This window comes from Leopardus geoffroyi, chromosome A1 (assembly GCF_018350155.1).
Source record: "Leopardus geoffroyi isolate Oge1 chromosome A1, O.geoffroyi_Oge1_pat1.0, whole genome shotgun sequence".
Taxonomy (NCBI): Eukaryota; Metazoa; Chordata; class Mammalia; order Carnivora; family Felidae; genus Leopardus; species Leopardus geoffroyi.
In genome coordinates, this window is record NC_059326.1 from 196,683,693 (window position 1) to 196,709,072 (window position 25,380).

At 41.5% G+C, this 25,380-nt stretch overlaps 1 protein-coding gene across 11 annotated transcripts in view; it reads right to left on the bottom strand.

Moving 5' to 3' along the window:
* HMGXB3 (HMG-box containing 3) overlaps window positions 1–25,380 on the bottom strand; it is a 48,156-nt gene that overhangs the window by 10,712 nt on the left and 12,064 nt on the right. For 5 of the 11 annotated variants that reach the window (XM_045437259.1, XM_045437249.1, XM_045437316.1 and 2 more), the window contains 9 exons: window positions 21,625–21,756; window positions 16,596–17,014; window positions 14,790–14,965; window positions 14,552–14,649; window positions 12,252–12,350; window positions 9,740–9,889; window positions 5,628–5,929; window positions 4,987–5,114; window positions 251–382 (listed from right to left, as the gene is read on the bottom strand). In XM_045437259.1, coding sequence (XP_045293215.1) covers window positions 251–382; window positions 4,987–5,114; window positions 5,628–5,929; window positions 9,740–9,889; window positions 12,252–12,350; window positions 14,552–14,649; window positions 14,790–14,965; window positions 16,596–17,014; window positions 21,625–21,756 — 1,636 coding nt within the window. The remainder of the gene's footprint in view (window positions 1–250; window positions 383–4,986; window positions 5,115–5,627; window positions 5,930–9,739; window positions 9,890–12,251; window positions 12,351–14,551; window positions 14,650–14,789; window positions 14,966–16,595; window positions 17,015–21,624; window positions 21,757–25,380) is intronic. The other 6 variants (XM_045437325.1, XM_045437277.1, XM_045437296.1 and 3 more) reach the window with 3 other exon arrangements.

Here is a 25,380-nt window from a genome sequence, read left to right on the forward strand (position 1 = left end):
GGATGAACTTCTAAAGAGTCAGCTTAACCTCGTGCTGGGGGTCCCTGGCTGGATGGAAAGACTCATTCTTCCCAAAGTTAATTTGGCATTCGTAAAATTCAAAAGGAGGAGAGTACCAGGGAAGTCAAGAATGTCTCCTTTCCGAACTATCAGATTCTTCTGCAAGATGATTCTTTCAACCGAAGCCCAGCGCTGAAAATTCCCAGGGAACTCAGAACTAGCATGGAAAAGGGAGAACGACAACCTGTACCTGTCTGCTCCTGCACTGACTTCAGAACAGTGCTGATGGACACTCTGGGGTCCTCCCCCAACTTGATCTGGTTTCGGATTGCAAAGAGCAAGTCCAGGCTCACTAGTAGCTTGTTCCCCACATTAAAGAGACCTGCAGAGTTAAAAAGAAGCAACACAGAAACTCATGGTAAAACATCTACAACGGCAAAAAATTAGAAACAAACTAAATGTCCAGCAATAGCATAAGAGCTAAATTAATTATGGTACATTTCTCAAATAGAAAATTATGCATTAGAAGGAATAAGGTAAACCTATATGCTCTGACATGGGAGCCGTCCGTAATACACAGTTAAATGAAAAAAGCACGCAATTAAATGCGTAGAGAATGTTTTCATAAAAACAGAAACCCCTCCCTGTGGCCCAGCTCAGTCTTCATTACCAGCGGGGCTGCCCTCCCTCTACGTCTCAACAGCCACACTGTGGGGGAAGGCCAGGAGTACCCTCTAGCCCAGGGATGTAACAAAAACTATACAATCACCCCTAACAAAATCCAAAGATGAAAGACTCAGAAAAATTTAAATACAATCAATTGAAGACAAATAAAACAGGGTGATTTTGTATTTGCACAAAACATAAAGCATAAATTTGCACAAAAGCAAGTTCTAGAATATGTGTTCTCATTACAGAAGGGTATAAAGGAGTGGGGAAGGCTTTTCCGAGCATGATACCAAAGGCTGAAACCATAAAGGAGAATACCAAATCTGGTTACATGAAAATTAAAAAAAGAAAACAAAAAACAAAAAACAAAAAAACACCTTTGTGTCCCACAACAAAACAAAACCCAAAAAACCACAAATTTAACCACAATTAAAAGACAACTGATAAACTGGGGAATAACTCTGTCAACAACAAAATATTCAAATGAAGGATGGAAACAAAAGAAATTCACAAAAGAGATTTAAGAAAAAACATACAATCCTCTTAAGAATCAAAGAAATGCAACAAATTAGGAAATGATACACCAGTTTTTACCTATCAAATTGGCAGAACTTTAAAAAATTATAATACCAATCTGCAAAAAGTTCCTAAAGCTGGTAAGGAAATTTAGCAAGGTCACTGGGTAAAAACTCAATAGACAAAACCCAACGGTATTTCTACACTAACACTGAACAGTCAGAAATTAAAACCATGTCATTTAGAATTGAACAAAATGAAATACTTAACAAAATATGTGCAGGATCTACATGCTGAAAACTATGAAACACTGATGAAAGAAATAAAAGAAACCCTAGTAAGACAGATTGACACGTTTACAGATTGGAAGACTCAATATTTTTAAGCATGTTAAACTTTCAAATTGATCTACAGATTCAATGTAATGCCAATTAAAATTCCAGTAGGACTCTGCAGATACTGAGAAGCTGATTCTAAAATTTACATGGAAATGCAAAGGAGGGGCACCTGGGTGGCTCAGTCTGTTGAGTGTCCAACTCTTCATTTCGGCTCAGGTCATGATCTCATGGTAAGTGGGTTTGAGCCCAGAGCTCTGTGCTGACAGTGCGGAGCCTGCTTGGAATTCTCCCTCCCTCTGCCCCTCTCCAACTGGCACGCGCTCGCTCTCAAAATAAAAATTAAAAAAATAATTAAAAAAAAAAAAGAAAAAAAAGGAAATGCAAAGGAACTAAAATAGCCAAAACAACTAGGAAGAACAAGGTTGGAGGACTCACACTAACTGATTTTAAGACCTACTATCCAGCTGTAGTAATCAAGACCAGTGTGGTATTGGCAAAAGGACAGACAACATAAAACAACAAAAGAGAACAGAGAACAGAAATAAACCCGTACACATGATCAACTGCTTTTCAACAAAGAAGCAAAGGCAATTCAATGGAGAAAAGACTATCTTTCAACAAATGGTGGTACAACTGGATGTCCACAAGCAAAAAAAAAAAAAAGAAAGAAAGAACTCAATCTGGGCCTCACACGTTATACTCACACTTTATATAAAAATTAACTCAAAATGAATTACAAACTTAAATGTAATCCATAAACTTATAAAAATTAGAAGAAAACACAGAAAAATATATATGGTCTTCACCGACGTAGAGAGACCGTAGGCTGCGAAAAGCATAATCCCTAAAAGAAACAACTGATGAAGTAGTCTTTGTCATAATTAAGAACTTCTGCTCTGTGGATGATTTCTTTAAAAGAATGAAAAATCAAGCCAAAAATCATGAGAAAACACTTGTAAATCACTTATCTGACAAAGGACTATGGGTCCAGAATTATAAAGAATTTAACAGTAAGAAAACAATCTACTCCAACAGACCAAAGATGGAACAGATACTTCACCAAAGACGACATGTGGATGGCAAATAAACCCATGAAAAGATGCTCAACATCACTAGTCATTGAGGAGACACAAATTAAAACCACAAAGAAATAACACTACACACAGCCATCAGAATGGCTAAGAAAAACAAGAACAAAAAAACCCTCTCATTCCCTGTTGGACATAATGCAAAATGGTACAAACATTTAAGTAAACAGTTTGGCAATTCCTTTACAAAAATAAAGATACACTTAGCATATGGCCCAGCAGTCTGACTCCTCGGTATTCATCCAAAAGATGGAAATTTGTGTTTACACAAAAGCCCGTACATGAGTGTTCATAGCAGCTCTATTCAAAAGTGCCCAAAACTGGTAACAACACAAATGTCCTTCAAAAAAGTGAACAGATAAACTAACTGTGGTACTTCACACAATGCAAAACTACTCAACAAGAAGGAGGAACGAACTGCTGATACATGCAACAACGTGGATGACTTTCAAAGGCATGATGTTTAACGAAAGAAGCCAGACTCACTTAAAATACGGCATACATTGTGTATCAACTACACTCAAAAGAATTTTAATCTTTAAAACATATTTTTAAAAAATACTACATACTATGATTGGATTAAATGACATTCTAGAAAGATGGAGCTATAGGAATGAAGAAGAGATCAGATGGCTGCCAGAGGTCAGGGGTGATTACACACAAGAGGAATGTTTTAGGCCATGGAACTGTCCTATATACGGATTGTGGTGGCAGGTACACAACTCGGTGCACCTGTCAGAACTCATGTGACTGTATGACAATGAAGTAAATGTTATTGTTGATGTAAATTTAAAATTAAAGCTAAAATCAAAAATATATATAATCCTAGGTACTACTGACCCAGATAGACTGCAGGGAAATGGCACTCTCATTATCTACTGGCAAAAGCATAAAATAATACAAACTCAGTTGGGCAATACAAGACATTGAGAGCATGAATACAAAACAAGGCAGTGTAAGGCTCTGAAGACAAGAATAAATCACAAATACTCTAATCTTTGGCACTCAAGTGTACGTATGAAATTCAAATTCCAAATTCTTACAACGGTGGTACATGGTGAATGTTCCACAAATGTCTGATGCTGATGAACATACAGGGAGAATGGGTGAACACGCAGCAGTTCCGTTTTGAGCACTTGTCCAAAGGAAATAATTAAGGCTATACACAAAGAGTTAATTATAAAGAGAATTCTAAAATGGAGTCCCATACACTCTCTAATTATGGTCATGTATTTCCCCACTTGCTGGCACAGGAAGATGCCCGTGGTACACTGCCAAACTTAAAAAGAATATTCCGGGGCATGTGGGTGGCTCAGTCGGTTAAGCATCTAACTCTTTTTTAAAAAATTTGTTTTTTAATGTTTTTAATTATTTTTGAGAGAGACAGAGACAGAATGCGAGTGGGTTAGGGGCAGAGAGAGGGAGACACAGAATCGGAAGCAGGCTCCAGGCTCTGAGCTGTCAGCACAGAGCCCGACGCGGGGCTCGAAGTCACGAGCCATGAGATCATGACCCGAGCCGAAGTCAGACGCTCTACCGACTGAGCCACGCAGGCGCCCCAAGCATCTAACTCTTGATTTTGGTTCATGTCACAATCTCATGGTCATGAGATCAAGCCCCGTGTGAAGCTTGCTTGGGATTCTTTCACCCCCTCTGTTCCTCTCCCCCACTCAGGCTCACGCTTTCTCTCTCTGAAAATAAACATAAAAAAAAAATAAGAATATCCCAAAACAATATCTGGCACGACCCCACTTTTGCTGAAAGAAAAACCATAAACCGGGGCGCCTGGGTGGCGCAGTCGGTTAGGCGTCCAACTTCAGCCAGGTCACGATCTCGCGGTCCGTGAGTTCGAGCCCTGCGTCGGGCTCTGGGCTGATGGCTCAGAGCCTGGAGCCTGTTTCCGATTCTGTGTCTCCCTCTCTCTCTGCCCCTCCCCCGTTCATGCTCTGTCTCTCTCTGTCCCAAAAATAAATAAACGTTGAAAAAAAAAAAAAATTAAAAAAAAAAAAAGAAAAACCATAAACCCATAAATCCCATATTCCCTTTTATTTTCTTCTTTGTACCTGTCAGCATTTTCTATTTTTTTCCACAATGAAGATCTGTTATTTAAAAATTAACTTTGTCTAAAGATCCAAGATACAAGAGCCCTAATATAAGAGCCCAGAAGTAATCTTCTGGTACCAAGACATCCACGAGAAAAAATCCCCTCTTTCTCAGAAGCCACATCTGAGGGAAGGTGCAGTGCTCAAAGAGCCAGAGGTCTGACCAACAGAGGCTGTTCCCAAGCCTGTTTTGGGGCCCTTTGAAGGAAGAAAGGCTGATACCACCTGCATAGATGTCCGTGAAACTGTGCAGGGCCAGACAATGACACCCACCTGCATAGATGTCTGTGAAGCTGTGCAGGGCCAGACAATGAGGGTTCAGACACATCTTCACCTGGGCAGTCACCACCTGTAGCCGGCTGGCTGTCAGCAGCCAGCACTCCTGGGGCCCGGCCAGGGAGCTAGTACCAAAACATCACCGACAGAAAAACATAAAGGAAATCAACTTATGCAGTTCCAGGGCTCAGTGATCAACGGCAAAGTTCTCAAGATTTTAATGAAGTAGGCAAATGAAGATGCTGGAGCTCGTGTTCCAAGGTTTTCTAGGTGGGTGTCTGCTCTGGTGGCATGTGGTCTGTGGAATCACCCCTTAAGTTAATACTACTCTGGATTCATTACCTACTTTAACCAATCCCCCTGAACTCCCAAATCCAAGCACTGTGCCGGGCAGTCCAGATGTAAATGAAATCCTAACCTGGTGACAACAACTTTCAGGCATTTTCAATAGAAATAACGGATCATTACTAATCACTATGATTTTACTTTAGGCAATTGAAAAAGCAAAGGAAACCTAAAAGAAGCAGAGAATAACATCTTCAAAGGATATAGCTTTACAGAAGTTTGGAAAAAGGGGCAAGATGGGCCAAGTAAGATATGGCAGCTAGGGACAGGGTAAATCTGAAAGGGGTGCTTACTTTTGTCCCCCTTTGAATAATGGGCTGCTACAGAGTAGGCACTGCGTGGACGGAGACTCATAATAATTCGACCAAGAGGTCTGCTCGATGGTGACCGTCTCTTCACTCACGTTGGACAGAATGAGTCGAGAGCTGTTGAGTTCGTGAATCAAGGCGAAGACCTCAGCCAGCTCAGACTCGTTCTCAGGAATCTGCAGGACTTTGCGCAGCAGCTGCAGAGTGGACTGGCGTTGGACCTCCCTCTGGGCCAGGCTCAGGGGCTCTGTGGCACTCAGCACATCTGGGAGCGGTGAGCTGACCTCCTGGGAAAGGAGCAGATTGAATGATCAGCAAACAGCCAGGGCACCGCCAGCCTCGGTCTAAAATGCTGAGAGGCTGCAAGCGGCAGAGGGATGGGCCCATCCGTGGCTGAGGGTAGGAAACCCAGTTTCCAAACCACCTCAGTTAGTAACTCGCTGCGTGACTCGAGGCAGGTGTTCTCTCTCTGGCACAAAGTTCTCTACCAGTAAAAGGAGAGGATTATACACATCACTCAGAAATGGTTTCAGAGGTAAGCTCCCATTCACCAGGTTTGGAGAATAACAGATCCGGGTCTCAATCCTGGATATGCCACTTAATAGCCATACATTTGTGACCCAAAGCAATCTACTGAATCTTTCTGAGCCTCAATTTTCTTATCTATGAAATGAAGGATGAAGTACTAGTAATCTCCCAGAGTTATCATGCAGAGTAAACAAAATATTGCAAGTAAAGCACTTAGCATAGTAACCTGGTAGACAATGAAAGCTCTACAAATGGTAGTTTTGATATGTCACCAAATATCTGTACTACTTAAGGTATTTGTCTTTAACACTTTTATCTTCTGGGTACAAGGGAACTATTTCATATATCAATTAAAGGCTTTCAGGACTAAGGTCCTGAAATGCTCATTAAAAAATGGAGGTTCCTCCGAGATCCCTTGTATAAATGCAACAGGAATCACTCCCTCCCTCGTGTTTCCAGAGTCCATCCTTTTACTGCAGAATTCACTGTCTCACAGCTGGTGAGACTGTTCCCCTATTTTCAGTGAGCATAAGGTTCCTGTTTATTTGCTGATTCCCAAAACCAGCATGAGAGCACACTAAAGATTCTAATTCCTATCTGCTGGACATATAATATGTTGCTTTGCAGAAGTTGATTGCCTAATAACAAGAAGGAACTTTCTATGAACTCTGCACACCTATAGCTCTCATCTCATTTATCTGTAGTTTGGCTACTTACCTTCCTCCCCCACGAGACTGTGCATTCCTCAAGGGAAGGGACCATGTTCTATTTATCTTTGTATCTCCAAAGGCCTGACCTACAGTAGGCATTCAAATGCATGTTTGCTGGAAGAAAAAGAACAACTGCAGAGAGCTGACTGACACTAGAATGAGTTGCCCTGGGAGACAGTGTGTTCCCAGCCCTGTCTATGTTGAACTATGGGCTGGAAGAGTAGCTGGCAGGGATACTATCCTCCTACTCTGAGCCACAGTGAAAGACAGGAATGAAGACCATTCCAGCCCAGAGTTGCTGCAGTCTTAATTACAGCTACCAATGACAAACTGCGCGGGAAGCATATGGCCACCAGGGGGCTCCAGAGAGCATTACACACTAAGGTCCTTGGGTTTCAGACCAGTGTTTTAGTTTACAGAAAAACAGTAATTACATTTTATTTCTCTAAAACTTAGGAAGCTGAAAGGTGAAATAATGTCAGAAGGATACTGGAGGTAGGCAGCTATCAACCAAAGACAAAAGAATATAAAATTCCAAGAGTAGGATTTGAAATCAATTGGCTAGAAGTCCCTGAACAATTCCTGTCTGACCTGGAAAGTTAGGTCACCTCATCATCCTCGATCCAGAGAACCAACATCCATTTCCACACTGCAAACCACACCAATTGCTACAATCAAATAGGAGAAAGGAATGTTCAGAGCATCTACTTATACAGGACTCAATTCCATTCCATGATCATGATCAATACATTGAGTATGCACACTCCAAGGTCAGAAGGCATGGGGGAACAGATACACCTGTCCTAAAAGAGATTACGGTGTCACAGGGAGCTAAGACAGAGTCAAGGCAGAATATGGTCAACACTAAGTGAAGACCTCCTCTTTCCTCCCATTAAAGGCATAGAAGATCCAGGAAGCTCACTGCCAGCAGAGAGCAGCCAATGGAACAGAATGTGATGGAAGCTATGGACCCATTTTACATGCTATTTCAGGGATTTACAGATTATCTGAAGCTCAATTCTGAGTCTTCTCTGGGGTTCACGGCCCTGAGAATAAAATGTCCAGATACAATCTACCTGGCCCGCTTTTGTCACTGGAGAAACTAAAACTCAGAAGAGGGATGGCATCCAGCTGAGGGTCCTCCCAGCTGTCTATTCCCAGTCCCCATGTGTTTTCCACTAAGCCATCACTGCCCACATACTTTAGTTCTATTTCCCTTTCTCACAAGGATAACCTCAGAACACCACCTCAAGTATGGAAACAAACCTGGGACCAGGGGGTGAGATTTATCTGCCAGGAGCTCCCCTGCCCTGCCCGCCATATCCATAGAAAACTTAGCTTGAAATGGTTCTCACCACCTCGGTAGTCCTGTCCATTCCCAAACCCCCATATGCCTCCTTCCTGACACAACCTTCTAGCCCTCACAATGAATGAAGGACATTCAATGTGACCTCATTGCCTAAAAAACAAATTGTCTGGTCTAATGTTAAAGATCTTCCACAATATGGCCACAATATGCCTTTCAAGCAGCTTATTTTGCATACTCCTCCCTATATATATATATATATATATACACCTTTCTTTTCTAGGTGATTAGAGCACCAGGCTCCCTAGCGCTTCGCTTGTACCCATGCTTATCCTGGAGTATGCCATGCCTTCCTCTTCCATCCAAATCGTATCCACCCTGCAAACTCCAGCTTAGATCTGGAGTGGACAGACTCCACCTTGGATCCTGACCTGTTCTGTACGCCATCCTCTTTCCTCCCAAGGCAGATCAGGGAGATCTATCTTCTTACCTTCAACCTAGTCATTCCATCTGCTGCCTGAGGTACTGTAACGTTCTGTACACTTAAAGAAATTCACACGTGGAGGGGCGCCTGGATGGCTCAGTCGGTTAAGCGCCCGACTCTTGATTTCAACTCAGGTCATAATCTCACAGTTTGTGGGATTGAGCGTCATGCTGGGCTCTGCTTCATGCTGGGCTCTGCGCTGACAGTGTGGACCCTGCTTGGGATTCTCTCTCCCTTTCCCCGACTAGAACATGCATGTACACACTCTCAAACATTAAAAAAAAAAAAAAATTCACGTGTAAAGTCTGAGGACCTCTAAAAATACCCATTTTTTCCTGGTTCTAATAAATAAAAAACGAGCCCTAATGAGGCAAATGGAATGTGTTTTACACTCCAAACAGTTTGGTCCAACTTCAGAGATTTGCCAAAACTGCTAGAAGTGAAGCTTTGTATTGAGCCAAAAGCTCTATAAGGAACCTGAGAGGCAGTGATCTAATCTACAAAGTCTTAGGACTGGCATTCTCTGTTTACCAAAATACTATTTACCAGTGCTCCACCAGGTCTCAGAACTAAAAGAATGTAACCCTTCCGTCCCTCTCTTCAAAATCCTATTTAAAGAAAAAACTTTTTTAAGTTTATTTAGTTTTTAGAGACAGAGGGAGAGAGGCAGAAAGAGAGGGAGCGAAAGAATCCCAAGCAGGCTCCGTGCAACCAGCAGGGGTCGAACTCATAAACTGTGAGATCATGACCTGACCTGAAATCAAGAGGGGATGCTTAACCAACTGAGCCACGAGGCACCCCTTAAGAATCCTCTGTAAAGCCTGTATTCCCATTCTCTTTGGTGAATGAACTCTTGATCCACTGGGCTAGAACGTTCTCCAATTCTCTCAACTTAATAATGAGGACAAGGAAGCCCAAAGAGAAGGGTAGGTCCAGAATTTAAAACTGGTTCCAGTTCTGGTATTCTAATTATGATCATGTACCAAGAAATCATTTTATTTCTACTAAAACAGGTCCACTAACAAAGCCCAACACAAGGCTAGGGGATGTGTTTAGGGGAGGAACTCACAAGAGCCTTGGTGGTTTTCTCAGTCCGGTCTTTAGCAAGGTTAAAACCACAGCTGGGACAAATCCGCGGTTTATGTCGGTTGGTGTAGACGTAGTTACAAGAGGGATTCTTGCACTTTCCCCGGCCTCTTGAAGTAGCTAGGCCCAAATCCTAAAAAAGTAAAGCCAATATTCAATTCCACAAAAGTTACACCTGGGCAGAGTCAAAAACCAGGATGACCAGCTATCAGTAAATCAGAGAAGAAAGTGACAATGGCAAAACCAGATTTAGACTAACTTCCAAAGAGCCTTGATGCAAGATCCTTACTCTGCGGTTACCTCCTTTCAATCTTAATACAGCCTATATAATTTTGGCAAGTCCCTCCCCATCTGTGAAACAAGTGAGCTGACTCTTTAGTGTCAGAAATTCAAATGCCATGGAACACCTGGGTGGCTCAGTCAGCTAAGCGTCTGACTCCCGGTTTCAGTTCAGGTCATGATCTCATGGTTTGTGAGTTCAAGCCCCGGGTCCAGCTCTGTGCTGTCAGTGCCGAGCCTGCTTGGGACTGATTTCTCTTTCTCTCTCCCTCCCTTTCTCTCTCTGTCTCTGTCTCTCTCTCTCCCCCCGCCCCCCCCACCCACACAATTTCACACATGCTCCTATACGTTCACTCACTCTCTCAAAAAAATAAATAAATAAATATTTTTTAAAAAATGCCCTCAGGGTCCAGGCTACTGGCGGAGAGAAGCAGGCCTATTCTACCAGAAGGCTGAAGACTGTGGTGAACAAGCATCCACACCCTTCCTGAAGACAATCAGGACCTCTGGACTACCTAAGCTCAAATCTCTGGCATCTAGGCTCCTGTGACATGCTGCTATCTAATCAAAAAAGAGAACGTCCTGGGAAGCTCTCCCCAGATAGTAACCCTAGTGGCCTTCTGTAGTCAAAGGGACAGGGAGGTGACGGTATAGATGGCATGGAGAAGGTAGTAATTAGTCTCTGAGAAAAGAAACCTGAGCAGATATTCAGGATAAAGGAGATATTCTCCTTAAGGATCAGGCCAGTCTATGCACTAGTCCACCATACTGTCCTGTCTTGTTACTACAGAATCCCTAGCAGAGGGTCTGGCCAGAGCAGGCTCTCAGTAAATATTTTCTGAATGAAGGAATGAGTGGTTCTGTACCTGTCTGCCTTTATCAGGTAAGAGTTTTTAAAAATCCAGCTGCTCTCTCAAAATCTGCGTATCTTACTCAATTCAGGCAGAGAACCTGCCAAAAGTTACCTGGCTAATCGGTATCTAAGGATCAATAAAATTAGAGAATGCTAGAAGCAAAAAAAGAGCCCCAACATGATATCTAAACTGATGCAGCATTTTACAGACGGTGAAAACTGAGGACCAGAGAAGCAAAGATGCCTGCTTGCCCCAAGTCATGTGCATGCTGGCAGCAGAGCCAGAACCACTTTGGGACTAAGTCCTTTGAGTGCTTATTCCACTGCTCCATGTGGCTTCCCCTGTAAAAGGATGACCCCAGAGTCCCACTCTGTTTGTTTACTGGGATGTTTATTGGGATGTTAATATATGCTGTGTTAAAAATAAAAGGTGATGAGGTGCCTGGGTCGCTCAGACGGTTAGGTGTCCAACTTCGGCTCAGGTCATGATCTCGCAGTCCGTGAGTTCGAGCCCCTGCGGCGCTGTGCTGACAGCTCAGAGCCTGGAGCCTGCTTGGGATTCTCTATCCCTCCCTCTCTCTGCCCCTCCCCCACTCCTGCTGTCTCTCTCAAAAACAAACAAACATTAAAAGATATAGAAGGGGCGCCTGGGTGGCTCAGTCGGTTAAGCAGCCGACTTCGGCTCAGGTCATGGTCTCGCGGTCCATGAATTCGAGCCCCACTTCTGGCTCTGTGCTGACAGCTCAGAGCCTGGAGACTGTTTCGGATTCTGTGTCTCCCTCTCTCTGACCCTCCCCCGTTCATGCTTTGTCTCTCTGTCTCAAAAATAAATAAATGTTAAAAAAAAAATTTTTTTTTAAAAGATATATAAGTAAATAAGGATAAAAATAAAAGGTGGGTGGGGAGGGAAAAGGTTTGTGGGAAATGCGAGGCTAAATAAACAAAGATGCTTTACCAAAGCACTTCTCAAATCCTTTTAAGAGGCCAGTACTGACTGTGACTCTATTTTAAGGGGGAAAAACAGACCTTTCTCACACTTACCAGTGGATAACAGACTTTTGAGGCTAAAAGGTCCAAAGACTGTTGAATGCTACAGCTGGACTGGATTCTCATGTCCAATTACTCCAAGAAACATCCAGGTCTCAGCTGGCCTACACGCTATAGATCTCGCCTGCAAAACACCTAGCTAATTCACCCAGCAGCTACCATCTGGATGAGTGAAGGGATCTTCAGAACCAATGATCTATCCCTGACCCTACTCTCACTCCTAACTACCACTCCCCACCTCCCTCAGACTTCTACTCGCCCTCCACCTAAAACCAAAACCCATGTCCTTGTCAACCCATCACCTGGCCACACTTACCAGCGTTACAGTGCAGCTGTACTTGTATGGAGGAAACAGATCAGGCTTGACTTCTACAACTTTTACTTGTGACGTCCGACTGCCCGGGCCATTTGTTAGCTGTGGATCAGAACCAGTGACTTAGTGCTTTTCTATAAAACCTCACACTCCTGAGGGCCTGTGTCCTGAAAGAGCTTGAGGAAACAGTTTCCCAGGGACTTTGTAGAGCCACACTCCATGTGAGCTCTAGGATGCTAGTCAGCAGTCACCAGCCCGCCAAAAGTTTAAATGTCACTTTCAAGTCCAGGGTTGCCACATTCTTCTGTGCAGCTTCTAACACTGCATACTAGAAACACTGTGAATCAGATTTACAACTGCTACCAAGTGAGAAAAACTTATAATAGTCATATACCACACAAATATGTGGTTGAATAATGTTGGCATAGAAAGAACTCGAAAAGATTGTTCACTAAAATGTCACAGGTTGAGAGGAAGATCGTGACTTTTTCCCCTTTCACCACTATCTATGAACTTTTCAAATGTTCTATACTATTAAAGAAAAAAAAGATGAAGACAGCATTAGTAATTATTCTGTAATACCGAATTTAAGTTGATATTCAGAACATAAAATTTCACGTAACTTAACCAGCCTAAGACTAGCAAAAGGACTTGCAACTTTTAACAAATACCCAATGTTACCAGTCAAAAGGAAACTATTTACAGAGAAGACTGGGAGTTTACCCAAGTAAAGGGACTCTAAAGGCTGGAAATCTACAAAGCAGAAAAGCAGACTAGATCCTTCTAGATCTAAATCACACATGCATCCAGTGCTGACACCACATCTGGGTGACAGATCAGCCTTCAAAGTCAAAGCCAGTTGATACTCTATTTGGGGCATATTTGGAACAAAGGGAGTTGCCTGGCAGAGCACCCTGCAAGGGAGAAGGCAGCCCGAGTTTCCTATTCCATTTTGGTCTAACAGGGTTTTTGAACTACAGGCCACAAAATCCACTGACAGGTCATGAAATTAATTTAATGAGTTGAAACCATTTCCATTTGCAAAATGGAAAATACCAAAATAACCACATATAGTAAGGGCATAGCTTCCTTATTCTTTTCATGTATACAGGTATGGATGTTTACTGGGCTGTGATGTAAAAATGTGTTACTGAGGGTCATGGCCCAAAAAAAGAGGTCTAGTAAAAAAATGCTGATTTAGGGAATTTTGATAGTAACTGTTCTGGTCACATATGGATAAAAAACCAAAAAAAAAAAAACCTCTATCATTAATATGAATGGACTGTACTGGCTACAAACTAGAACGTGAAGAGCCATGATTTTTGGTTTTAAAAAATTATATTAAAAAAATGCCCACAAACCTAGGAAAAGCCTCAGAGGCTGAATGGGCACAGAATTCCAATAGTAGTTAGTTCTGGGTGGCAGGATTACAAGAGACTGACTTTCTTTCTGCCTTACTGAATTCTCTGTATTTTCTACAACAACCGCGCGTTCATTTTTTCAAGAGGCTAAAAAAACAAGACAACTAAATGCAGTATCTAATCCTACAATGAACCCTGTACTGGAGTGCAAAAATGCTATAAAGAACATAACTGGGTAAAATTGTGGAAACTGGAATACAAATGACAGACTGAAGTATTGTATCAATGTTTCAGTAACAGAATATCCTTATTCTTAGAAAATGCACACTGAAGTATTAAGAAGCAAAAGGCCATGTAACTTTCCTTTAAATTACATGTACTTTTGAAACATACATGAGCACAAATGATGAAGCAAAATGGGTGATACCTTACCAATAAGCAACTATGAGTGAAAAGTACATGGGTACTTTCTTTGTACTATCTTCACTCTTGCAATTATTTTCCTAAATTTTAAATTGTTTCTAAATTAAGGGACGCCTGGGTGGCTCAGTGGGTTAAGTATCCAACTTCAACTCAGGTCATGATCTCACAGTTCATGAGTTAGAGCCTTACATCGGACTCCTTGCTGAGGGTGCAGAGCCTGCTTGGGATTCTCTCTCTCCCCCTCTCTCTCTGTCCTTCTCTTTCTATCCCTTCTGCACACTCTCTCACAAAATAAACTTAAAAAAATTATTTCCAAGTCAAAAGTTTAAACGTGCATTCATTTTATAATAAAAAAAGTAAGTAAAAATAAGTAACTCATTCATGCTCAACTTCATTCCAGAGGTCACTTTCCAATGTAATAGGCTTCTGCCTATGGCTCTGAGACACTAAATAGAAGCCCTGTTCTCGGAGCAGCAGGCCTGCCCCCAGGATGCCCTACCTCTGGAAAACGGGTCTTACCTTCACTTCGCTGCTGTGTGATGACTGTTGGATTGGCTGACCCAGCTGCTTCAGCGTGCTTGGCTTCAGGCCACAAGTCCTCACAGAGGGGGTTTTATCTGAGACAATCAGAAGTCAAACTGGTGACTTAAATGCATTCAGAGTCCCCCTCATTCTCTCATCTCCGTTCTCAACAACCCCACTGCTGTCCCCTTCCTATCTGACAGCTCCCCGCTCCCGGGTTTGTCCCAGCCCTTACCACTCAGGGGAAAGGCCTGCCTGGCCCTGGACAGTCCCATGCTGTTGCCTCGGCCCACATTAGATGGGGCTGGGAGAATTGCTCTCATGGGTCTTGCCGCAGCCAGTAATGAGGGCTTGCCCCGAGCTTTGCCCTTAAGCTCAGGGGCTCTGAGCCCAGGGGTGAGCGGGTCAACTCTGGAAAAAAAAAAAAAAAAAAAAAAAAAAAAAGAAGGGAAACCTAAAAATTCTGGACCAAGTGGAAGAAACCAAAGCACAATCTCCAAATAGCATTTTAGCAGAGGGATAGTGTAGTAAACTCAGGGTAGATTATTTCAGGGGTCATTGCGAAGATAAATACAAAATAGCGCCCACTGTGAGGAATACAAACAGCTAGTGTAGTTATAATATCTGATCTGCCTCTAATTAGTATTTAAAGTATATCAGTCTCCCAGATGAGGGAGGCTAAAACACCCGCAGAACAAAATCCACATTTTCTTGCAGCTCCAATGCTGAGCACAGAGCCTACATCACAGAAGGCTCTTGTCAAGTGACACGCTTGCCTAAAACGAACAGTCGAAACTACACAGCTTCATGCTCTAAAGATACAGAACCATCCCAAAGTATACTATAAATAAAAACAGGCAAGATGTAGAGATACGTAAGTTATGCTACCATTCGTATAAAAAAAGGTAGGAAAAAATATATATACATATACACATATTTGTAGTATATGTCTAAAATTATCTCTGAAAACAGAAATTTGAGAAAACGGATTGTCTGGAAAATGGAAATGGATGACTTAAGGATAGGCTAGAAGAGATTTTTTTCAGTGTATATTCCTTATACCCTTTGAGTTTGAATCATGTGAATATATCTCCTATTCAACAATAAACAATTTTAAATCAAATAATAGAAACCAGAATTTCTAAGCCTTGGCACTATCGACATTTTGGGCTGGGTAATTCTTTGTAGGAGCCTGTCCTGTGAATGTTTAGCAGTATCTCTGGCCTCTACCAACTAGATGCCCGCAGCACCCTTCTCCCCCACAGTTGTTAACAACCAAAAATGTCTCTAAACATTGCCACAATGTCCCCTGGGGGCAAACTGCTCCCCATTGAGAACCATTAATATAAACAAATAAGGGCCTTTAGTTACAAGACCACAACTGCCTCTGGGAAGGGGCCACATGAAAAATGCAGTCAAGCCTTTAGGGAGGGCATGGGGAGGAAAAATAGCAGATAGGAGGTGGTCTGGTTGCAGATTACAACCAGAACTGAATTCTGCACTGGGCTATGCATGCTTCACACACAATCTAAAGTCTATGAGGTCAGCCATTAAGGATTAGATTTTTCTAATATCCAACTCAAGATTTTTCAGAGGAAAGAACGGGCATGAGGTGACTATGCGCAAGGTCAAACAGAAGTCAGAGACAGATTACAACCAGAACTGAATTCTCTGATCACCAGGACAAGAATCTTTCTATACCTTAATAAGGCTTCTCTTTCCAAATCTACTATCCAGGATTGGATACTAGCTTCTAACACTGGCCTCAGCCTGTACCAACAGGATCCTAGCAAGTGCTTCTGGGAAAATGACAAGAAGGGATGCACAGGAATGTGCCAGCAACGCACAGACAGCAGAGTGTAAGAGGAAAGGCAAATCATTCTGTGGCTCTGGGCCTTAGTTTCCACATCTCTAAAATAGGAAACATTAATTGGGCTCTGCCGCCTCTCTCAGTAATGCTAATAACGACATAAAACAAAACAAGGAACATTTCCCAACCTGCTATTCTAAAAACAATCCTATAACATATAAACACATTTACCCTGCAGGCTTTTTGGGAGCAGGGAGAGGACTGGAGGTGCTGGTCCTCTCAGCTGGTGGTGGTATGTCTGGTCCTGGACTGTCATTCTCAGTTGTCCCCAGAGAGACCTCAGGCGGCACACCATTCTTGACCACCGGCGTCTTCGTGGCTGCCATACCACGATTCCCAGGAGCTTCCTTGACCAAAACATGGGCATCTGAGATGATCACTTCCTCCCACTCATTCTCCTCACCCACTTCTCTCGGAGGAGCTACACTTAGGAGCTGGCTTACAGCTTCTGAGTTCTCCAGAGTCAGTTTGGAGGCATTTTCCTTAGAGGAGTTTTGCTCAGTGGTGACAGGCTGCTGATTTCTTTTAACCACCGAACCTTTGGAGGAGACACCAGGAGCCAATTCCACTTTGACTTTGGCTGGCTTTTCCTAAAAAAAATAAGAATGCCTGTAGGCATCTGGCATTTTACAGTGGACAACACATCACAAATCTTTTCTCGTTCGCTCCTCACAACAACAACATATGGGCAACAGACTAGGAAACTGAGACCCAGAGGCAGGAACAGCCTAATGTCAGGTGTCAAGACAAAGCTGGCCAGAATCCAAGTCTTCAGACTTCAGGTCCCCTTCACTACAGTATTCAACACCCAGGTTAGCATACAGCTGTTCTAACAAATTTCTTATTGATAGCCTCTTTAGGTTTCAGCAAATGAAGGTGGCATTTTGAACCTGACCTTTGTTCAAAGCCTGCTTCTCTAGGTCTAGAAAGAAGCTGATATGTTGCCATATTTGGGCCCAGAAGTCCCAAGCTCTTTATCTTGGTGTTCCCTTTATCCCAATGCAGTCACATCTCACATGATGAGACTCAAAAATTCCAATTCTGTTAGGGAAAACTCTATCTTTTGTCCCAGATTCTTTCAGGTGAGTCTTAAGGCTGGCTTACACACACGCCACAAACTTCTCACTCAGTCAAATTAACTCATACATATATTAATTACTTACTAGAAAATATTCAAACTCACTATAAGTCCCAGCCACTATTTCAGGTCAGCCTACTTTAAAAATTCCTTGGCGCCTTGGCTTTTATGCTGTGGAAATATACTATTATTTATACACACACGTACGTACATACACATACATTTACCTACATACACAAGCAATTTTTTTAAAACCACGGTTGTCTCTGAAGGTTCTTTTAACTCCATGTGAATAGTGAAAAGTGCTATAAATGAAGAGATATAAACATAGAAGCTGGGTTCTATCTAGGTTGTGCTTATGTCACCTCAGACAACCTTCACCTGAACTCTCACTTTGCTACCATGAAACAAGAGGGTCGGCCTCTCACCATTCGTCAACAGCAGTACAACAGTCTTTCGGGGGGCTCAATTCATGGTGCAGGATTCCCCTGCATGCTGCAGAAGTCTAGCATCTGTGGCTGATGTTATTACTGTTTAGTATTCTCTCCCAGTCACAGACTACCAAAAGCCCCTCACTTCCAAAGGGGCCTGGGCAGCACACTGCCTCTGGTTAAGAACCAACATAGATGACCTAAGAAATCTCCTGTAAAGCATTCTCCGATTCTAACACACAGTAAGTGTGACTTTATTAGACTTATTAGACTTTAATAAGTCCGTGAAGACAAGTTAAATACAGAGAAAAATTCCCAGTAAACTGCACTGAGCTTACCGACAGCTGGAGAGGGAAAAGTTGGTAGAAAAACAGGAGACAAGCTAAATCTCTGCAATGAAATCTCTGAGCAAAACACTGCCCACTAAGTAGGCTGTTGCAGATAAAAATTCTCTTCAGGGAGACTGAATAATTTAAGGAATCAGAGCAAAATAACTAGCTAATGAGCTCACATTTCCTTAACTCAGCCTACCCTTTTGAGATTTCACTTTCTTTCAAGATAGAAGGTAAATACCACCAGTTGCCTGCTCAGAGACCTCAATTACCACCATCAGAGAGCCAAAGGAGTGAGGCCTTGGGCTACAGAGCTTTATATACTATCTTTTGTTCCATCCAACTCATTGGGAACTGTGCCAAACGTTTCTTGGGCTAATTTTAGCCAGTATGAAACTCTGGAACAATACAAGAAAAGGTGAGTCATTTCCTGACAGGCATGAACACATTTGGAGCTTTTAGAAACTATTTATACTTGCAGCTTCAAAAATCAGAACTCCAGAAATCTTAAAATTCTGCAGCTAAACAGCATAGCAATGCCTGAGAAGTGTGATTTAGTGGAAAAGCACTGACATAATTAGCTACATGAACTTAACAAGTCACTTCTCTTGAATCTATCTTTCCTCAACTAGAGACTTGGAAATTGAACTGCCTGATAACCAAAGTCACTTTTTTCCCTAAAATTCCAAGTGCACTGATGCTAAAATGTTACCCTTTTTCTTTTTACACTCACTCACTCACTCTGATCTTATGAAATTCTGAAATCATAGTATTTACTCTTTACATGGCAATTCTATAAAAACCTCTGGAGAAAAGAATCTGACTTAACAAATCAAGATGGGGGACAAGTACCTACGGGCGCCTGGGTGGCTCAATCGGTTAAGCGTCCAACTTCGACTCAGGTCATGATTTCACAGTTCGTGGGTTTGAGCCCTGCATCAGGCTCTGTACTGATGGTTCAGAGCCTGAAACCTGCTTCAGATTCTGAGTCTCCCTTTCTCTCTGCTCCTCCCCTGCTCACACTCTGTCTCTGTTTCTCTCTCTCAAAAATAACCATTAAAAAAAAATTTTTTTTTAAAGATGGGGGACAAGTAGCTAATAAAAAAAATTTGATTTCATAACGTGAACTTGCTCTCAGAAAGAGAACCATGGCTCAAGTTATTTCAATCAAAGGAGGGAAAAAGACATAAATGAAAAAGAAAAAAAGAAAGCCAAAGTAAAAAGAGAACTTGAAGGAGACAAGGCTACAGAATGAGTTAGACTCTTCCATAAAAAAGCATCAGAAATAAGGTCATGTGACAAACCTGCTGTGCATCTGTGAAGAAGGGTCAAGGAGGAGTCCAACTACCCTATTCAATCTCCCTACTGCAGATGAGGAAGTACATTTTGGGGAGGATAATTAGGATGGGAGGAAACTGAATGGCTGCACAGCAGCACAAGACAGATGGTGAGCACAAGAAACTCAACAAAATCTGAAACACACAAGCACTGGGCCCTTCCTGCCCTGAGAACTGATAGTGTAAAAAGCAGTAATAGAGACTGTAATTCTATTACTGCCAATAATGGTAGCAGTGACCTCTTGCTGAGGATTTAATCTATACTAGGAATGCACCATCCACTTTACAGGGATAATCTCATTTGATCCATCCAAAATCCCTAATGAGGTAGGCACTATTGTTCATTTCCATTTACAAATGAAAGAAAAACCAAATCAAGAATAGACATAAAATGACTTGCCCAAGATTATATAGCTAAAATCTTGAGAGACAGAAGTTCAAACGGAGAAAAGCAGACTCCAGAAGTGTACTTTTTTTTCTTATCCTCCCAAAGACACTCTTCTCTCTCCTAACACTCTGGAAATTTCTAGGGTTTTAGGAACTCAGTGCCAGGAATCCAGTACAGAGATCAAATACCTTTCTTTCTTTCCCTTTAAAAGTTTATGTATTTATGCGCTTACTTATGTATTTATGTATGTATGTACATACATATATAGTCTCCACACCCAATGTAGGGCTCAAACTCACGACCCCGAGATCAAGAGACTCATGCTCTCACAAATGAGCCAGCCAGGCACCCCCAGAAGTGTACTTTTAAGTATTAACTTATTCTGTCTCCTGGAATTAGTGATGCCCTGAACTCCCAACATTCAGCCAGAGGGCAAAAGTCACCATCCCAGTATTTTTCAGAGATGTTCTATGGAAACTGCCCCCAAGGAACTTAAAAGGTATGGCACTATAGAAGTTTTCTCTATACAGATAAAAGTGGACCCTGCTGAGCTAGACACCTAACAAACACAAACCTAGCCTAAGTTATTGTCACAAAAACAATGCTCTCTCTTTCCTTTTCTACCTACCCAAATTCCACTGATCCTTCAAGACCATCTCCTCTATATCCCATCCTGGACGATTCTAGTTCTTTTGACCCTAAACAATTTACAATCTCATACAAAAATGTGACAAGTTGGGGCGCCTGGGTGGCGCAGTCGGTTAAGCATCCGACTTCAGCCAGGTCACGATCTCGCGGTCCGTGAGTTCAAGCCCCGCGTCAGGCTCTGGGCTGATGGCTCGGAGCCTGGAGCCTGTTTCCGATTCTGTGTCTCCCTCTCTCTCTGCCCCTCCCCCGTTCATGCTCTGTCTCTCTCTGTCCCAAAAATAAATAAACGTTGAAAAAAAAAAAAAAAATTTAAAAATGTGACAAGTTATGTATGACTTATATAGTCAATGTGAAGTATAAAACAAGTAACAAAGCAATGTGTTGAACTGAACTTCACAGGGGCACAGCTCTGATGCTCATTTATTTATCAAGCATCAATTACTTAGAAACAGAGACAGAAGTATACATTTGAAGAGTTAACTATGAAAGACCTAGATATCTCGTTAAGGACCTCTACTTTTAATAGCAGCTACAGGATACTGAAAGGACTCTGAGCTAAAAAGTGAGCAGATGTGAGCTACGCATCTGAGTAACTAAGCAGTCAGTGTGGAGGGTGGATTGTTAAAAATTTAACAGGAAATGAATAAACTGACATAGTGTAGTCATTCATAGGAAGTTATAAACCAATTAAAGATAATGGTCTTGAATATTTAATGGCATGATATGTGAAGTAAAAAAAAAAAAAAAAGGTCAAGCTACAGAACTTGTGTATTCACAGAAAAAAGACTAGAAGAAGATACAACAAAATGTTAATAATGATTTTTCTTTGGATGGTGTAAGATTATGGATGACATTTTATGAAAATGACTTACTTGTATAGTCAGAAAGTAAAAACAAATATTTATTTTTTAAGTCCTTTGCTCTAAAGGGGAACAGGGAGCCTACTTTATGGGGTTTCCAAAGCAGCAATGGCCAATGGACCTTACCTTTGGGATCCACTTCCCTCCTAGGAAGTTACCACAGATAGGGCACTTAGGTGGTTTGTGCCTGGTGACATAGGTAAAGGAGCAACCTGGGCTGGTGCATGTCCCATGGCCCCGGCGGGTGTATGTAGTGGTCTGTAAGGAAAAGAGTGGGTCAGAATCAACACCACAGTGTGAGCCCTCTCAGATCCTGAAGACCATTATAAGCACAAAACTGCCAGGAGGATACCAGTTTGTAGAAGAATAGCCAATTCGTGGTATCTTAAAAGGTCAGAATTGGAAAGGTTCTAAGATACAATTAGTTCACTTTTGAGAAATGAAGAAACTGGGTTCAAATGAGGAAAGACAGCTGCCTAGGATTACACAGGTATCAGAAGAATAGACACAGCAATAACTGCTACTAATTAATGAAGCACCACACAGCGCTAAACGCTTTACCAGTATCTCATTTAACGCTTTCAGCAATTCTATGAAGTAGGTATTTGTAACTACTGAGGTTCAGAGCAGTTAAATGCTTTACCTCAAGTTGTATAGTGAATCTAGGGCACACCTAGACTTAGAACCCAGAGGTCTTTGATTCTTGGTCCTAGATTCCTTCCACGCACGTGGCTGCACACTACAGCCCTAAATACTTCGAAGAATTTGCTTCCTCTTCATTCCTGTTAGTTAAAAATCAGAGAACCTAGGACTTAGGGTTCAGAGATATAAAAATAGAGTATGGCCACTGAAAAAAAAAAAAAGGGAATTCCAACAGAAATCAAGTCCTTTGATATGCAACTGAATTTAATTATCGGCATACGAATATATTCAGCTACTGGCTCTCACCATCTCCAATGATTTCCCTTTGAACAGAATGATTACAATGGGTTTTTATTTTCGGCTACAAATAGAAATTAGCCAAGCTCCATTTCTTGATTAATGCCGCAAAGGAGACATTTTCCTGTCAGATTTGTTGTGTCTTACAGATGTTTACTCAGATATTAATCCCATTTTTCCTAGCCTGGCCAAAAAGCAACAACCTCCCTTGGAGAAAAACCAAGCTGCCACTAGGCTACCTGTGCCAGAATGCCTACGGAAAAGGTGATTCTAATAGTAGCAAGTCAAGGTTGAGGGTGAAGTAGAGTGGTAAGAGGGAAAGAGACCGGGTTTCAAGTTCCAACTCCACTACTGACACACGGGATGACCTGGGGCTAAGTCACCTTATCCCCTCTTCTGTAAAATCACCCGCCCTTCCTATTCTTCCTATTTCATGGATATCTCTTGAAAAACAAATGAGGTAAGAAATAAGGAAACATGTCGCTCAGTAAACTGTAGAAGATTCTATAGGTTTGTGAGAAATTATTATTACTGGGATATAAAACTTCTCTGATCTTCACTCCGACTGTGGCTCCATACAGAATATTCATTCTGAATACCACCAGAAAGCAGAGTAAAAATTTAAGTTAGGTCAGTTCTATAAATAAATTCCCATGAACTTGGAAAGACTCCTAAACAGCAGCTTATAGAAAGAACTTTAGGGAAAAAATGCTAGTTTTCAAGGTTGGTGTTTCATTCTTAAGTATTATCTATAAAAGCTTTTCTGGAAGAGTCTGGCTGACACTTATTAAATTATGAGAGAATAACAATTTCCAGGAAAGCAAAGGCTCAGGCCTTTGAATTGGGTTGCAGGGGTTGTTCCTGTTTAAGATACAACTTTCTCATCTAAAAATATATTGTTTAGGGGCGCCTGGGTGGCGCAGTCGGTTAAGCGTCCGACTTCAGCCAGGTCACGATCTCGCGGTCTGTGAGTTTGAGCCCCGCGTCGGGCTCTGGGCTGATGGCTCAGAGTCTGGAGCCTGTTTCCGATTCTGTGTCTCCCTCTCTCTCTGCCCCTCCCCCGTTCATGCTCTGTCTCTCTCTGTCCCAAAAATAAATAAACGTTGAAAAAAAGAAATTTAAAAATATATTGTTTATCCAAAGTTTTAGAAGACAGACCGTGATAAGTTACAATGTACAATATTAATCCTAAAAAGCCACCATAATAACTAATACAAAGTTAACGGCTAGTAAGCCAATAAAAGAGATAAAACGGATTCATCAAAAACATCTAATTCCAAATAAGGCAAAATAAAACAGAATAAAAAAACAGTAAAATGACAAATTTAAACTTAAACATATAATTAATCACATTAAATGTATATGGCCCAAATACCACAATTAAAAAATAGAAGGTTGTCATAAAGTCTTGCTCTTAGAGCCAAACTATATACCGCTGCAAAAAAAAAAGTACTTTAAATACAAAGATAAATAGGTTAAAAGTAAAATGCTGGAAAAAGATAAAACTTGCTAATAACAACAATGCAAAGAAAGCTCAATATTCAAATGTCAGACTGACAACGTATCTGGGTGGCTCAGTTAAGCATCTGACTCTTGATTTCAGCTCAGGTCATGACCCCATGGTTCCTGAGATCGAGCCCTCTGTCGGGCTTCACGCTGACAGTGTGGGGCCTGCTTGGGATTCTCTCTCTCCCCCTCTTCCTCCCTACCCACCACTGCTCATGTGTGCACACACACACACACTCTCTCTCTCTCTCAAAATAAATAAACATTTTAAAAAAAGTAAATTTCATAGCAGACAATATTGCCAGAGATAAAGAAGGTCATTTCATAATGATGAAGGGATCAATTAACCAAGAAGACATAACAATCCTAAAGGTTTAAGTACTTAATAAAAGAGTCAACATATGACACAAAAATTAATAAAGATGGAAAAATAAATAAATACTATTTATAGTGAGAGGTGGATGTCTTTTCTTAATAACTGATAAAACAAGGCAACAGAAAATCATTAAGGATGTAAGAGTTGAATACTATCAATCAACGTGACCTAATCTGTGTATAATATTCCACTCAAAAGCAAAATACGCATTCTTTTCAAGTGCACACAGAACATTTATCAAGACAAACCATAACCTGGGCCATAAAATAAGTCTCAATAAATTTAAAAGGATTCAGGTCTTACAAACTACAAAGTTCTGACTATAATGGAATTAAATCAGAAATCAATAAAAGACAAGATATCTGAAAACTCCCAAATATTTGGAAAGCAAATAATATACTTTTAAATAACTTCTGGGTCAGGGCACCTGGGTCGCTCAGTCGGTTGAGCGTCTGACTTCGGCTCAGGTCATGATCTCGCAGTTGGCGAGTTCGAGACCCGCGTCGGGCTCTGTGTTGACAGCTCCGGAGCCTGGAGCCTGCTTCAGATTCTGTGTCGCCCTTTCTCTGCCCCTCCCCCGCTCATGCTCTGCCTCTGTCTCAAAAATAAATAAACATTAAAAAAACTTTTAAGTAACTTCTGGGTCAAAGAATAAGAAGTATTTTGAACAAAATGAAAATGAAAGTATATCAAAATTTGTGGGATGCCACTAAAGTAGTGCTTAGAGGGAAACTTATAGCACTAAGCACCTATATTAGGAAAAAAAGGTCTCAAATCAATGACCTCAGCTTCTATCTTAAGAAACTAGAAAAGAATAAATGAAGCCCAAAGTAAGAAGAAAGATAATAAAGACCTGGGCAAAAATCAGTGAAACAGAACACAGAAAGAACAATAGAGAAAATCAATGAAACTAAAAGCTGGTTCTTTGAAGGTCAATAAAATTGATAACCTCTAGTCAGGCTTGTGGGGGGGGGGGAGGGGGCGGGGCGGAGAGAGAGAGAGAGAGAGACCCAAATTTCTGCTACCAGCAATGAGAGAAGTAAAAGCAGTAGAATCTATAG